The 13,344-nt window shown below is 46.1% G+C and overlaps 2 protein-coding genes across 2 annotated transcripts; both read right to left on the bottom strand.

Annotated features, from left to right (window-relative positions):
* Positions 1-410: 410 nt before the first annotated feature.
* Positions 411-806, bottom strand: EDB91DRAFT_1063058 (uncharacterized protein; the record flags this gene model as incomplete). The annotated part of the gene is made up of 1 exon (XM_041314583.1): positions 411-806. One exon carries the CDS (start codon positions 804-806, stop codon positions 411-413), a length of 396 nt encoding a protein of 131 aa, XP_041170286.1.
* Positions 807-9,118: 8,312 nt separating this feature from the next.
* On the bottom strand, positions 9,119-12,564 carry EDB91DRAFT_1255416 (uncharacterized protein; the record flags this gene model as incomplete). The annotated part of the gene is made up of 6 exons (XM_041323977.1): positions 9,119-9,260; positions 9,669-9,969; positions 10,017-10,041; positions 10,110-10,211; positions 10,278-10,969; positions 12,144-12,564. 6 exons carry the CDS (start codon positions 12,562-12,564, stop codon positions 9,119-9,121), a joined length of 1,683 nt encoding a protein of 560 aa, XP_041170285.1.
* Between the last annotated feature and the right edge of the window lie 780 nt (positions 12,565-13,344).

Genomic DNA, 13,344 nt, shown 5'->3' with positions numbered 1-13,344 from the left:
TGTAGGAGATTTATTCCATTCAGACAATACACATCATGTAGTATCAAGTGATGTAACATTGTGGAAGGCACATTTGATGGGTTAATCTGCCATGACATATATTAATTCATCAACTAATCATGAATATGTTTGACCTGGGAGTGATGCTGCTCAGCCCCTAGATGAGCAGGAGGAGCCAATATACCTGAAAAGTCCTCATACATTCATGTATCCTTAATCATTCTACCTAGTCCTCAAAAACGAGAACTCAATGTTACTGGATGTTTTATTGTGGTACTGAAAAACACTACAAGACAAAGTTGGTAAATAACTGCAGCGGTGGAGCTTGCTGTTGCTCACAGCAAGCATGAAAGTTGCGACTACGTGCAGTGAGAAAAGTCCTTCCAGCAGGTACATGATTTTGTCACATATCATATGTCAGGCCTGACATGCTTAGAAGTGGAAAAATATTCCGCTGCCTCCTGAACCCTAGCCTCCCTCCCACGGTTGGCTGCAAACCACAGTGAAGGACTCTCCCTCTTAAAATTAGCTTCTGTCTGGAACCCATAGTCAACCCATCTAATAAGTCCTCCTGCAAAGTATTGGGTGAAGAATAGGCATTTTTCTCCAGAGGCAATGGGCACATTCCTATGGCACAGGATGGCTGAGGGTATGAGGATTGTGGATCCAGGTGGAAACTGAACAATGTGTCCAAGGTCAAACAGAACTAAATGACCACCATTTGCAGGGTCATAGTTACCTAGGGTGGTGATGCTGCACATTCTGCTGGGAAAGTTTTGAAATTCCATGCCAATTGTGGGTGTCATTCCAAGAGCGATCTCCTTGTGTTAGCATAGAGCTGGTACACCTTGGGTCACCTTATATGTTGTTATACTCTGGGTGTGCTGCAGGCAGTGACGATCTCGTTTCCCATTCTGTTTATGGGTCCCATTGTTATGTGAAGTGGAGTCCACCTGCATCTCCATCTCATTGTCTTTGTGGCAGACACCCATAACCCCAGCGACAGAGCCAGTGAAAATGCAGGATTTGACATTTGGGACACTACGTTCGTGTGGTGCAACTGCAGGTTCTTCATTGAATGTGATACCATCCTCATTATCCAATGCCCTCTGAATTAAGGGGAATATGCCCCCCTTCATACACAGTTGGATGACTGAGTCATCCATGAACTCCTGGGTGCAAGACAGCCCTGGCTTTGTGGTCAGCAATTACATCCATGGTGTGAGAGACAAACCTCGTTGACGAAGGCCACTGCTGATTCAAGCTTGGTGTCTGCCATAGCTGTTGCAATGTGATGGGTTCCACACAGGTACAATGTTACTTGAACACACACTGCCACCATTTTAAATGTAAGTGAGCCCATCAAGCACACAATCATTGATGGAGAGTAATACAAAGGCAATGAATGTGTCATAAAACCACACGTGGGCAACAGTTGTTCACATGTCATGGACACAAGAGATTGTGGATCCACCGGCATGCAACATGTCAAGACACTGCACATGTACCATGCGTGTTCATCTGCAATACTGCTAAAAGAAGCAGTGATCCGAAATCATATGCCTACATATGCTGTGTTATGAAACACATTGCATTACATTTTGCCGAACTAGTGCCTATAAATATGGTTATGACTTGCTTTAGCAGTAAAATTAATGTCTGTGGGTATGTGTTCATCTATAGAACCAGGATCGGACATTGTGCATAGTGTAAAATACCACATTGTATCACATTTCACCACACTGGTGTGAAATTGCACCACTTCAAGGTATGAGCAATTACTGTTCAAACTGCCTACACCAGCCATTTGATGACCCCCGTCACCTCATGAGAGCTGAACAATATATATCAAAGTTTGTTAATCGTCAAACACGGTATATAAGGTGGTTCATGCTCTACAGTGCGGAATATGCGCCCCAAGAACCTACTCATCCCAGTTTCGCCTGAGAGGTCAGCAAAGAGACCTGTTTCGAGGGCTGGGAGTCTGCATGACTGTTAAGACCGTTGTAGGGAGTATCCCTATGCTAGGCTTGTATCCACCACTTTTCCGATGCATCAGGCATCCATCCGATGTCCATCCAACACCAATCCATTCCATCCGATACCCATCTGCTTTTCGGATGACAAGCGGATACCTTCGGATCTCCCCCTATAGCTTGTGCATCCGCTGCATCTGTCCTGTCCACGTCCATTCTACCTCATTGGTACGTACTCACACACATTTCCTTGTTACTGACTGAACACAGACATATCCTCTCACACTCCACTATTTTCCAGATAGCTTATGGCACAGTCTAGACTTGCTACCTATACTAAGTGTTCCTTGAAAATACTGTACCCTATAAGCACAGAAGTTTTCGGAAAATACTTACTTCATGTAACTTCCTCCCACTTTTCCTGCACCTTACCAGAAAATCGCTTTGACTTATACCCACTATCCATCCAACCTTTAATGAACTTCCTTTGACTTTGATTCGCATCCTGTCCGATCCGCGAGTATCATCCGCTCCATCCGACGAATCCATACATTTCGCATCCTATCTGTTTCATCCGCTTTTGCGGATCCTTCATCCTATAGGGTCGCTTTAGACAGAGACTAGTGTTTCCCCAGTAGCAATCCTCTTAAGGGTCGAACGTGCTTGTTCTCAAGTGAGGCAGTAGGCAGCAAAGACCCAACTTTGTAGTAGATCGATTTCTCGCTGCTGCACTTGTTGTCCACACACCGTGCTCAGGGGTAAGTCAGAGTCTGAGGGGCTTGGCTTCAGCTCATACGCTGCACCCCTTACCCGAGTACGTGCCTCTAATTTCAGATTGTAGCCTGACTCAAGTTCTACAAGCTCTGACAGGACGTCGGAGCAGAGGTCCTCTGAAGGAGGACCGATGGACTACTAGGTAAGCACAGGAACTTCAGGCGGAGATTGGTCTGCCCTACAGGGGAGAGTTGGAGGGCTACTGCAGTCGGAGCTAACAGTAGGAACGGAAACACAGATGATAGAGGTATGAGAGGATTAGCCACAAGTCCGACATGTGGGAAAGGCAGCAGAGGCACGGGAAGTCGGATGAGCGGAGAAGGTGAACAACCTAGGGAATCAATCCCCTAGGCCGGCAAACAGGAGTTTGTCAAGGGTTTTGCCCAAGAAACAAGGACAAGAGAGCAGGGCTTAGAAAAGGTAATATTCAGACTAAAGACCTACAGGCAGATGTACATATTTTTATATACTCTAAGTAAGTAGCATAGCATAGCAGAAGGCTATGTGCTGAGTGTACAGAATTACTAGAAGATGACTGAGACATACGAGAAAGGGCTTGGAGAACAGTATGTACGCGATGGATCAATAATCACTTGGGTATATGGATTACCGGCAATCCGAATATGATACTAAAAGGAGTTAGGACCAGTTGAGTGGTTCGTAGTCTAGGAGCGGACTGATCAGGCGGTCAGGCGGACCAATAGTCGGGCAGAGCAACACGAGAGAAACTGAAGGACCCAAGTGGGTCAGAAAAGTGGAGATTGTGGAGGGAGTAGGAGTAGGATTGGGCGGACCAATAGGGTGGAGGAGCGGAGCTATAGGTAGGGTCGGATGGTAGGGATATAGTGTCGGAGGATATAGGGGTAGTGTCGGAGGAGCGGAGTGGAGTCAGGCGGAGGTAGCAGGGCTAGTCCTGCTGAGATGCACTTTGTGCATTGTTGGAGAAGGAGGGATGGAACGGACAGGGAAACAGGGGGTCGGACCAGTGGTAGGGACATCTACGAATGGTGTTGGGAGTGGCTGAATCGGGTATATGACAATGACGGCTACATCCTGACTGTGTCTGGGTGGGTGATGTATGGACACGTGTTGTCCACAACAACTGGGACTCTGTGTAGTAGTAGCACCTAAAGTAGATACTTTCTGTTTCTATTAATTAGTTTTGTCAGACATGGGATAAGCTAAATAAACTCCTGAGTCCAACCGCACTTCCCTCCTTGACAGGTACATGAGGAATTTACAGAATTGCTGCCCAATACATTTTAGCATCAAATCCCAAGCTCATCCAGACCACAGTGCATGCCCCTTTGGAAGCCAGGTCTATAACTCCACATACTATGACATCAAGAAAAGTTTCACCTTCAAAAAGTACACTCATTGCACCCTTCCTCAGAAGTACAATCACAACAACAAACCTGTTGTGCATGAATGAATACAATTGTAGATAACCAAAGGTCCTTCATCCATAAATCTGTGCTCCATCCATGTTGCACATTTTATGCTGCGCTACAATCAGCTATCATAACCAGTACAATGATATTTTCTTAAAGCAAAATATTTCCGTTCCACCCAGCCTTCCAAGAAATTATCAGAAAAGAACCTAGGGCCATTTGACATCATTTCCCGTCCCAGTACCCACTCCTTCACCATCTGCCTTCCAGACTCCATGTGATCCGTACACCCCATATTCCACATCTTGCAGTTGGAGCCCACAACTCCAAACACCATCCATAATCATATCCAGCCACCCCCGCCTGCAGTTGAAGTTGATGGAGAACCAGAGTATGAAATCTCCAAAATCCTGGACTCCAAACTTGACTGCCAAAGGCAACATTGCCAACTCCTGTACCTGGTACATTGGACTGGTTATGAAGGTATGGACAAAGAAACTTCCTGGCTCCTCACCACGGAACTCGGGAATGTGTCGGAACTCATCTCAGGCTTCCACTCTGCTTATCCGAGCAAACCCAATCCTCTCACCGAGTTATGGGGGATACTGTCATATCCCATACCTCTGGATCCGGAATTCCGGATCTCCCCTACTAAAGTCCAGATTCTCTGTCCTGTTGTCTGCCTGGTGCTCCGCCTTCATCTCCGCACTCTCAACTATCTCCTTTTAGAACAACTATTGCTCTGGCTACTGGGTATGTCCTTTCCGCTTTGCTTACTGATCTGTCCGTTTGTACTTCATCTCCAACTTCACTGCTTTGATCTGTTATGCACTTACTAATAGACTTTCCACATGCTTTGTACATAGCTTCTACTTTTCTGACTGATTTACTTACATGATACCTACTGTCATATACATGATCCGACCGCTCCGATATCAATATCCGCTCTGCTTTCCGACCACCTCTGCTCCATCCATCCTCCACTCTGTCCAATCATTGTCCGCATCCGCCCCTATGCTTCTGCTTGACCACCCAACTGGTCCTCTTCCATAATGTCTCCATTCAACTGGAACCTCTTTCCCCTTTTAGATATATACTTTCCCCTTTGGTACATAGACCCTTACTTCTGGATCACTGGTAATTCTTCTTACCGCTCGATCACTGATCCGACGCGTACATATCGATATCCGCTCTGACTTATGTCTTCGCCTGTGTAAGTACTTACAAATTATATCCTTGGTACATAGCTTACAACATAGTTATCCTGATCACTGCCTCATACTTAGAAGTATATAACATATCCTGTACTTAGATATTTCCCCCAGTCTTAATATTACTTGTCTTCTTGCAGTTACTACTTGTGAGAATTCTCAGTAGGACCTTGCCTCCTCTGGACACAAGTTTCATCTTGTTGTCACCTCTGACCTTCTGCTCCGACTTAGAGCCATGCTCTAAGTCTTCTCCTTGCTTCTCCACTCCTATCAAGTATTCCCCCTGCTCCTTTCCACCTCCTGCATTATCCTCTGCCTTCTCCGCTCCGCTCCTAGTTGGCCCGCCACTAGTAGCACTTACCTCCCGACCCTCAAAGCAGACCTAAGCGGTCCACTCGTCCTATCGTCGGACAACATCAGATCTGCTCCAAATTTGGGGCACGTACTCAGCTAAGGGCGCAGTGCAAGAGCTGAAGCCAAGCCCCGAGCCCTCTGCTTCTTGAGCCGGCTCGGTACCTAACACCTACAGTATATAAACCCCTATAATACTCTGGTACTCCTTAGTTCAAATATCATCTTAGTTCTGCTCATTCCTGCTTCTCTGGACTTGAGTCTAATCTCTTGTCTACCTCCAAGTCTTAGGGTTAAAACCTTAGGACTAAATCTCCGGCTCTACCTTAGGGTAGTCTAACTCTGTCCTGCTTCTACTCTGGACTTGTCTGTAGTAGCCTTGCTCTATCTATTCCTAGCCTTCTGGAGTTCTACCAAACTCCCCCTATGTCTGACCTCCGGACTTTCTGGACTTCTGTCGGACTTCCCCTCTGCCCCTCGGAAATTAAGGGCACGTACTCGGGTAAGGGGCGCAGTGCATGAGCTGAAGCCGAAGCCCTTTGAGTAATCTTTCCCTTGAGCACGACCTTAACATAGACGAAGAAGACACCACCCAAGTACACAACACAAGGCTCTCATGCTCAGAACAAGACAGACGCTGCAAGATGGGCTTATGTTTTAAATCTGGAAAGAAAGGGCTTATGAAAGATTGCCCTAACCATAGAGACTCCACCCCAGGCTGGCAGAAACCAGCTGGTTGACCAGTCTGCAAAACCAAGATCGAACAAGATGATCAAGATGCAGAATATCAGGAATTCCTCACTTGGAAAGCTTGGAAAGCTTGGAAAGCATCAAAGACACCTTCCTCTTCTAAGAAGGATTTCTAAATGGGGAAACTGGACCAGTATCAGAAACCCCTAGTACTTCTATCAGACTCATTGTATCTTCTGTAGGCGATTCAAATTCTATGCGCATTCCTATTTCAATTGAATCCTACAAGTCCAATAAAACTGCCGAAGCAGCTGCTCTAATTGATTCAGGAGCTGCTGGAACTTTCATCAACTTGAAATATGTTCAAAAGAACAACTTCTCTACCCACTCCCTCCCTAAACAGATCAAAGTTTAAAATGTGGATGGGACAAAGAACAAAGCAGGAACCATTACTAAAGCCTGTAATCTATTCTTCTCCACAGGTGGCCGAACAATGTTCACCACTTTCCTTATTACCTCCCTTGGAGGTGAAGACATCATCCTCAGACTTCCATGGCTCCAAAATGAAAACCCACAGATAGATTGGTCCAAAAGCGAAATCTCACTAGAACCCAATCCAATCATGATCCAGACTCTTATCGCATATAGAAGTCATCATGCATCCCTTCAACCTCATGTTGAAGAAGTAGAAGACAAAGAAGCATTCACTCCCTCAGAAACAACTACCGAAGAAACCCTGGATCTCTTATCTGAAGAAGAAGACACTGATGAAATAATTGAGGAATTAGCCGACAACAAAGTACTTATTGCTTACATCAAAGGAGAAGAATTTGTGGGAGTCTATGAGAAAACAAACTTTGACACTCCACTCACCCAAGAACACATCCCCTCATCATTCTCCTTTGTCTCCAAAACAAACAGAATCTCAAAAGTCCCTAATTCTGTAAGATTCGTCTTCACACCTCTCCCAATACACAAAGCTGTGAACGTCGCACAACAATGAGCACAAGAAGCTTATGCAAAAGAAAAGCAAAAAATGTTTGAAGAACTCATACCAGAAGTTTTTCATATGTACAAAGATGTCTTTAACAAAGCAGCTATGGACACCTTACCCCGTCTCAACCCTTTGACCATAAAATAAAACTTAAACTGGATTTCGAACCACGGTCATGCAAAATCTATCCTTTATCTGCACCAGAAGAAAAAGCCATGAACGAATTTGTCGATGAACACTTAGAAAAATACCATGCTAAGTCACCCAGGATATTTGTTCTACGGCCTTCATATTACACTAGAAGTTGGTTTCAGGTGAGTTTGTTGAAAATTTCACTAAGTCCCTTAAGACAAGCCATGAACAGCATCAAACTTGAACTTCCTGCGCAAATTCAAGCATTCAGTTTCACATTCAAAACAAGTACACCTGGACCTGTAGTAAGTACTAAATATCTCTCTTATATGAATGACTAACTTATACTTCTATATAGACTGTCAAAATTGCCATCTGAAAGTCTCTGAAACAGTCAAGACATTCTTTGACTGCCTCTGGATTTTTGTTTTCAATGAAGACTCAATGATGTCTTTGAGCTACTGGATGTGTTCATTTGTGGTGGAAAGCAGCTTATCAGTGTGTTGGGCATGTTCAGTGAGTCGTTTGACCTCTGTGACAAGATGTGCAACCACCACATTGAGATTTGTTGACTGATCATGCAAATCTGTTTGTAGTGCAGCACCATTTCACTGATACATGTTCTGGTTCATGTGCAGAAGGTGAGCAGGCTGTCGAGCCATCGAGTATAACATCATGGCTTGATATTCGTCGCTTCCAGGAACAACAGAGGGTGCCTGCAAAGACACCTTGCTTGGAGGGTATGTTTCTCCCACTGGTTGTTGATAATCATGTGCATTAATGTGGGTAGGAGCACTGCTAGGGTGTCTCTGAGGCTGGCCTTGGAACTAGTACATGGCCGAACAGGGTAGTGGAGGATACTACCAAGGACCAGGGAGCATCTGTGGGGGGGCTAGCAGGATGGTTCTCTGATACACTACATACCTATTCAGAATAGAAGCAGATCCATTTTCTCTTAAATGCAGACATGAAGGGGATGTGCAGATCCTCATAATCTGATTTGATACTGTGTTGGTTTAGACACTAAGGTAACAACCCTATCCCTGAAAATTCTTACAATTCAGAGGTGGTTTTACTTCTCAAACGAGCACCTTTTTTGATCTGGATGGGTAGAAATATCCTTGTTTTGCCTTGTCCGTTTACATTCTGTTTATAGCCTCTAAACATATACTATTCTGGTCGGTTCTAAATCTCGTTTCTGCAGTGATTGTTGTGCTTGTCTGTGCCATTGACAGCATGTTTCCTGTGATGATGCACCTTCCCGTACCATGCCATTGTGTGATGTAACAAGCAGTTGTTAGAAACATGAATGAAGCAAGGGCATTAGAAAATAAATGAAGTAACAACAAGTGGGTATTAGAACATGAACGAAGGAGCAAATAAACCTAACAACTTCTAAACTAAAGCACAGTACAATTCCATCGGTGGATACTGGGCATCAGCCAGAGTGCACAACTTTGCAGCATGACTGCCAGATCCAACTTGCCCAGGGTCATTGTACTTAGTGATGGTATATTGACCTTTGGTTTTGATCCACTTCTTATGGGTGAAGAAAACTTTCATGTTGTGAGAATCAATGTCACAGAGACATCTTTGGAATCAGTCCTCCCACTTCTTGGTCCACTCTCCTTGCCACTTGGGGCACTTTTCAAAGACATCAATGGGAGGCCATAAAGAACTGTTTCCAGTGCTGCCTAACAGAAGGTCAATATCAGCATTGGTCACCATGTCGTCGATGTCACTACCAATACAGTGGATACAGTGGTGCAGGTAAGCATCAGTGGATAGCCCGGCCAGGGTGGCAGCAAGCAGACTTTCCGGCCCGTAGTGCAATGTGATCCGCCAAACTAACCCACCCATGGTAAGAAAATGGCACACAAATGGAAGGGCAAGCATGGCCTTGACACGGGTGTGATATTCCTAGAAAATGTTGCAGTGCCAGTACAGGGTTTGACCCCGGGCATTGAGATGGGTGGGGACAGGAATGCGTGCAGCAGGGCTAGGAAGCACAAGATCATTACAGCTAACCAATACCTGCCAATCCAGGCCCCTGGATAGGCAGCAAACACCCAAAAACCACAGTGGTATGTCTGGGTATTGTGCAGTCCACATGTGTAGTCTCACTTCAGTCTTTTTCAATACTACTAACTGACTGTGTGAGACAACATGCAAGAAAGGGTAGTCGGGATGCACCAAGTCAACGGTATCAGCTGCGTCAAACTGACCAAGGCGCTGAATGAGCCAGTGAGTTTTAGCGGTGTCAGCAGCAAAATGGCTCATCCTGTTGAAGCCTGCAATTGATGTCATGTTTGCAAGAGGTAAGACTTGTGATGGAGCGATAGGAGCGAGCGACGAAGGGCCAGGAGCAGATGGCATGGCAGACAATGCTTGCATCAAAGGACCAGCAATAGGATGTATAACAGGGGTTGCTAGAGACATTTCAAGTTGGTCTTAGAATCACATTAATTATAATGTGAAACTCATGGGGATGGGTTACTCAATGGTTGTGATGTGATGAGTAGCTGTGAGCAGTGTGTGTTACAGGGACACAAATTAGTTGTGTCTAGGCGTGTGATTGAAGGATACTTACAGTCACAACTTCCTCGAGGATTCTGGTAATGTGACCTCTGATATCCTTCTCGTGGTCTTGGTGAGGGAGAACAGCTACACCAAGGTGGGGAATGGGATTAAACTCAACGAGGGGACATGACACACTCCCGCTGAGAGGGGGCATAGTCTCTATAGGACGTCAACCTACCGCAATTATCAGGGGGAGAGACCAGTTGATGAGGGGGATAGTCCCTGTAGGAGGATTTATGAGGGGGGGAGCTAGGACATTGTGTGTCGCGATCAGAAGGAGGGGGAGGGTTGGCTGGGACGCACACATGTCAGTATCCATGCTGTTGTTGTTCATATCAACATCATTCATATCCACACTGTGTTCGAGGGGTTTTGCCTTTGCCTTCTTGACCCTTTCCTGTTCAAGCCATTCTGCTTCTGCCTTCTCACATTCGAGCCATTCTGCCTTCTCACATTCTGCCTTCTCAACCTTTTCATGCTGTTTCCGGGCCTGTTGTTTCCAAAGATATAATTTTTTCTGCACATGGAGGTGATGGCCCACCAGCAACCCAGGATGAGATGATGGCCCCACCTCATTATTGGATGCATCCAAGGCGAGTGGGGCTCTTTGATGGTCCATCTGATCTTGCAAGGTTGAACAGAACCACCTTGCATGCTCAGCAGCAGGGTTGGCAATGCCGAGCTTATATCCAAAGACATTGTGCTCAATAGTGTTGATTGTGAAGAGATCACATGATACAGTGTCCATTTGGTGCCCATGGGGCAAGGTAGGCCCATCATTGGTAAAGTCTGTGCCAAAGCAGGAAGAGAGCCAAGAGTTCAATTTGGCGATCAGACCTTGGGGTGGTTTCCTAGAAGCTAGAGAGTTGCCTGTGTTTCAATTAGGTTGTTTGTTGCTGTTAAGACCATGCTCAGGGGTAAGGCAGAGTCTGAGGGGCTTGGCTTCAGCTCGTACGCTGCACCCCTCACTCGAGTATGTGCCCCTAATTTCGGATTGTAGTCCGACTTGAGTTCTACGAGCTCTGACAGGACGTCGGAGTGGAGGTCCTCCAAAGGAGGACCAATGGACTACTAGATAAGCATGGGAACGTCGGGCAGAGATTGGTCCGCCCTACAGGAGAGAGTTTGAGGGTTACTGCAGTTGGAGCTAACAGTAAGAATGGAGCAGAGGAGACTGCCCGGATGAAGTCCGACACAGGATGGAAACTTGCAGGACAGAGGTACAAGAGTAGTAGCCACACGTCCGATGCACAGGAAAGGCAGCGGAGGCACAGGAAGTCGGATGAGCAGAGAAGGCGGCCAACCTAGGGAGTCAATCCCCTAGGTCAGCAAACAGGAGTTGACTTGGGTTAAGCCTAAGTCAAAGGACAGAAGAGCAGGGCTTAGGAAAGGTAATATTCAGAGTAAAGATCTACAGACAGATGTACATATGTTTATATACTCTAAGTAAGTAGCATAGCATAGTAGAAGGCTATGTGCTGAGTGTACAGGATTACAAGAAAGATGACTGAGACATATGAGAAAGAGGCTCAGAGAATAGTATATACATGACGGATCAATAATTGCTTGGGTATAGCAATTACTGGCGATCCGAAAGGAGGAACTATGATACTAAAAGGAGATAGGACCAGTTGAGTGGTTCCTAGTCTAGGAGTGGACCAGTGAGGCGGTCGGGTGGACTAATAGTCGGGTGGGGCAACACAAGTGGAACTGAAGGACCTGAGTGGGTCGGAAAAGCGGAGATGGTAGAGGGAGTAGGAGTAGGATCAGGCAGACCAATAGGGTGGAGGAGCGGAGCTCCAGATAGGGTCGGATGGAAGTGGTATAGTGTTGGAGGAAATAGGGGTAGTGTTGGAGGAGTGGAGCGGAGTCAGGCAGAGGTAGCAGGGCTAGTCCTGCTGAGATGCACTTTGTGCATTGTTGGAGAGGGATGGAGCGGACGGGGAAACAGGGGGTCGGACCAGCAGTAGGGATGCTCACAGGTGGTATTGGAGGTTTCTGGATCCGGTATATGACAGTTGCACGTCAAACACCAAGTACATACTGTATCTGAAAGACTTTGTTTCAAAGTCGATTTCTAGCGCGATGTAATGACCCTCAGTGTAGATAGGAGCATAAAGGTATCTGTGAGTCCCTGCACTCTCTGCAAATTTCTCCAGTGGGTTGTTTTGTGACTTCCAGTGTGTCTCTCTAAATCTGAGGATGGCATTGCTGAAACAGGTGTTGGCAATGATAATGTCAGCTGGTTTTGCATACAAATCAGTGACCAGACAAGCAGGCATCATGTCGATGAGCATATCTGACAACCACTTGTCGTCAGATAGAAACAGCCTGAGATGTTTTGTCATTCTGCTAGTGGTCGCAGCTGGTCCTTGCACAGACGCATTCCAGGGGAGAACAGCCAGTTTCTTCTCTGCAAGGCTGAAGACCTGAGTATCAGCTTGATACACTGCCTTCTTCTCCATTAGCCAAGCCCCCGTGCCCTGCCAATATGTTATGTCATCATGGGCGATGTGCCATGACCACCAGAGTTGGATCACCCAGAAAGGATACTGGAGATCAGGGGTGTGAGGATCGTGCACTGACAGGTTCCCATCCAGAAGTGCTTGACCGAACTTTGTACAAAGCTCTGCGACATATGGCTGGGGAGGAATCTCTGCTCACAAGGCCCACTGGCCAGCAGGTGGGTCTTCCGTAAATGAGATCTTATCCATGTAATGCCAAGTGGCAATTTTGGGGAGCTTAAAATTCTTTAAAGCTCACATGGAGAGATTGTTAGCAGGCAGGATTTTGCTTAGGGTATTTTGTGGGACAGTGTTGACCAGAGATATAAGCCTAAAGAGATCATTCAGGAGTGGTATCTGGTCTGGGAAATCTTGACCCTGCTTGATCCATCTCTTAGTGATGGTAATGTTGCTGGTTGAGAGCACTCTCTTGTCACAGCACCATTAAAGGACTGGTGGGGCAGATTTCGGCCCATAAATTTCCCAGTCCTCCTCCTCGTCCATGTTGTTGTTGTTGTGTTTTACTCACTGTAGAATCTGTTGCAGGATGAGGGATATCTGTCATATACCTGATCTGACTGCCCTAATATCAATATCCGCTCCACTTTCTGATCACCTCTGCTCCATCCATCCTCCACTCTGTCCAATCATTGTCTGCATCTGCCCCTATGTTTCCGCTCAACCGCTCAACCGGTCCCCTTCCATAACATCTCCATTCAACTGGACCTCTTTCCCCTTTTA

Source organism: Suillus paluster (assembly GCF_016628075.1).
Source record: "Suillus paluster strain FC165 chromosome Unknown EDB91scaffold_139, whole genome shotgun sequence".
NCBI classification, from domain to species: Eukaryota; Fungi; Basidiomycota; class Agaricomycetes; order Boletales; family Suillaceae; genus Suillus; species Suillus paluster.
This window is presented reverse-complemented; position numbering and strand designations above follow the sequence as displayed.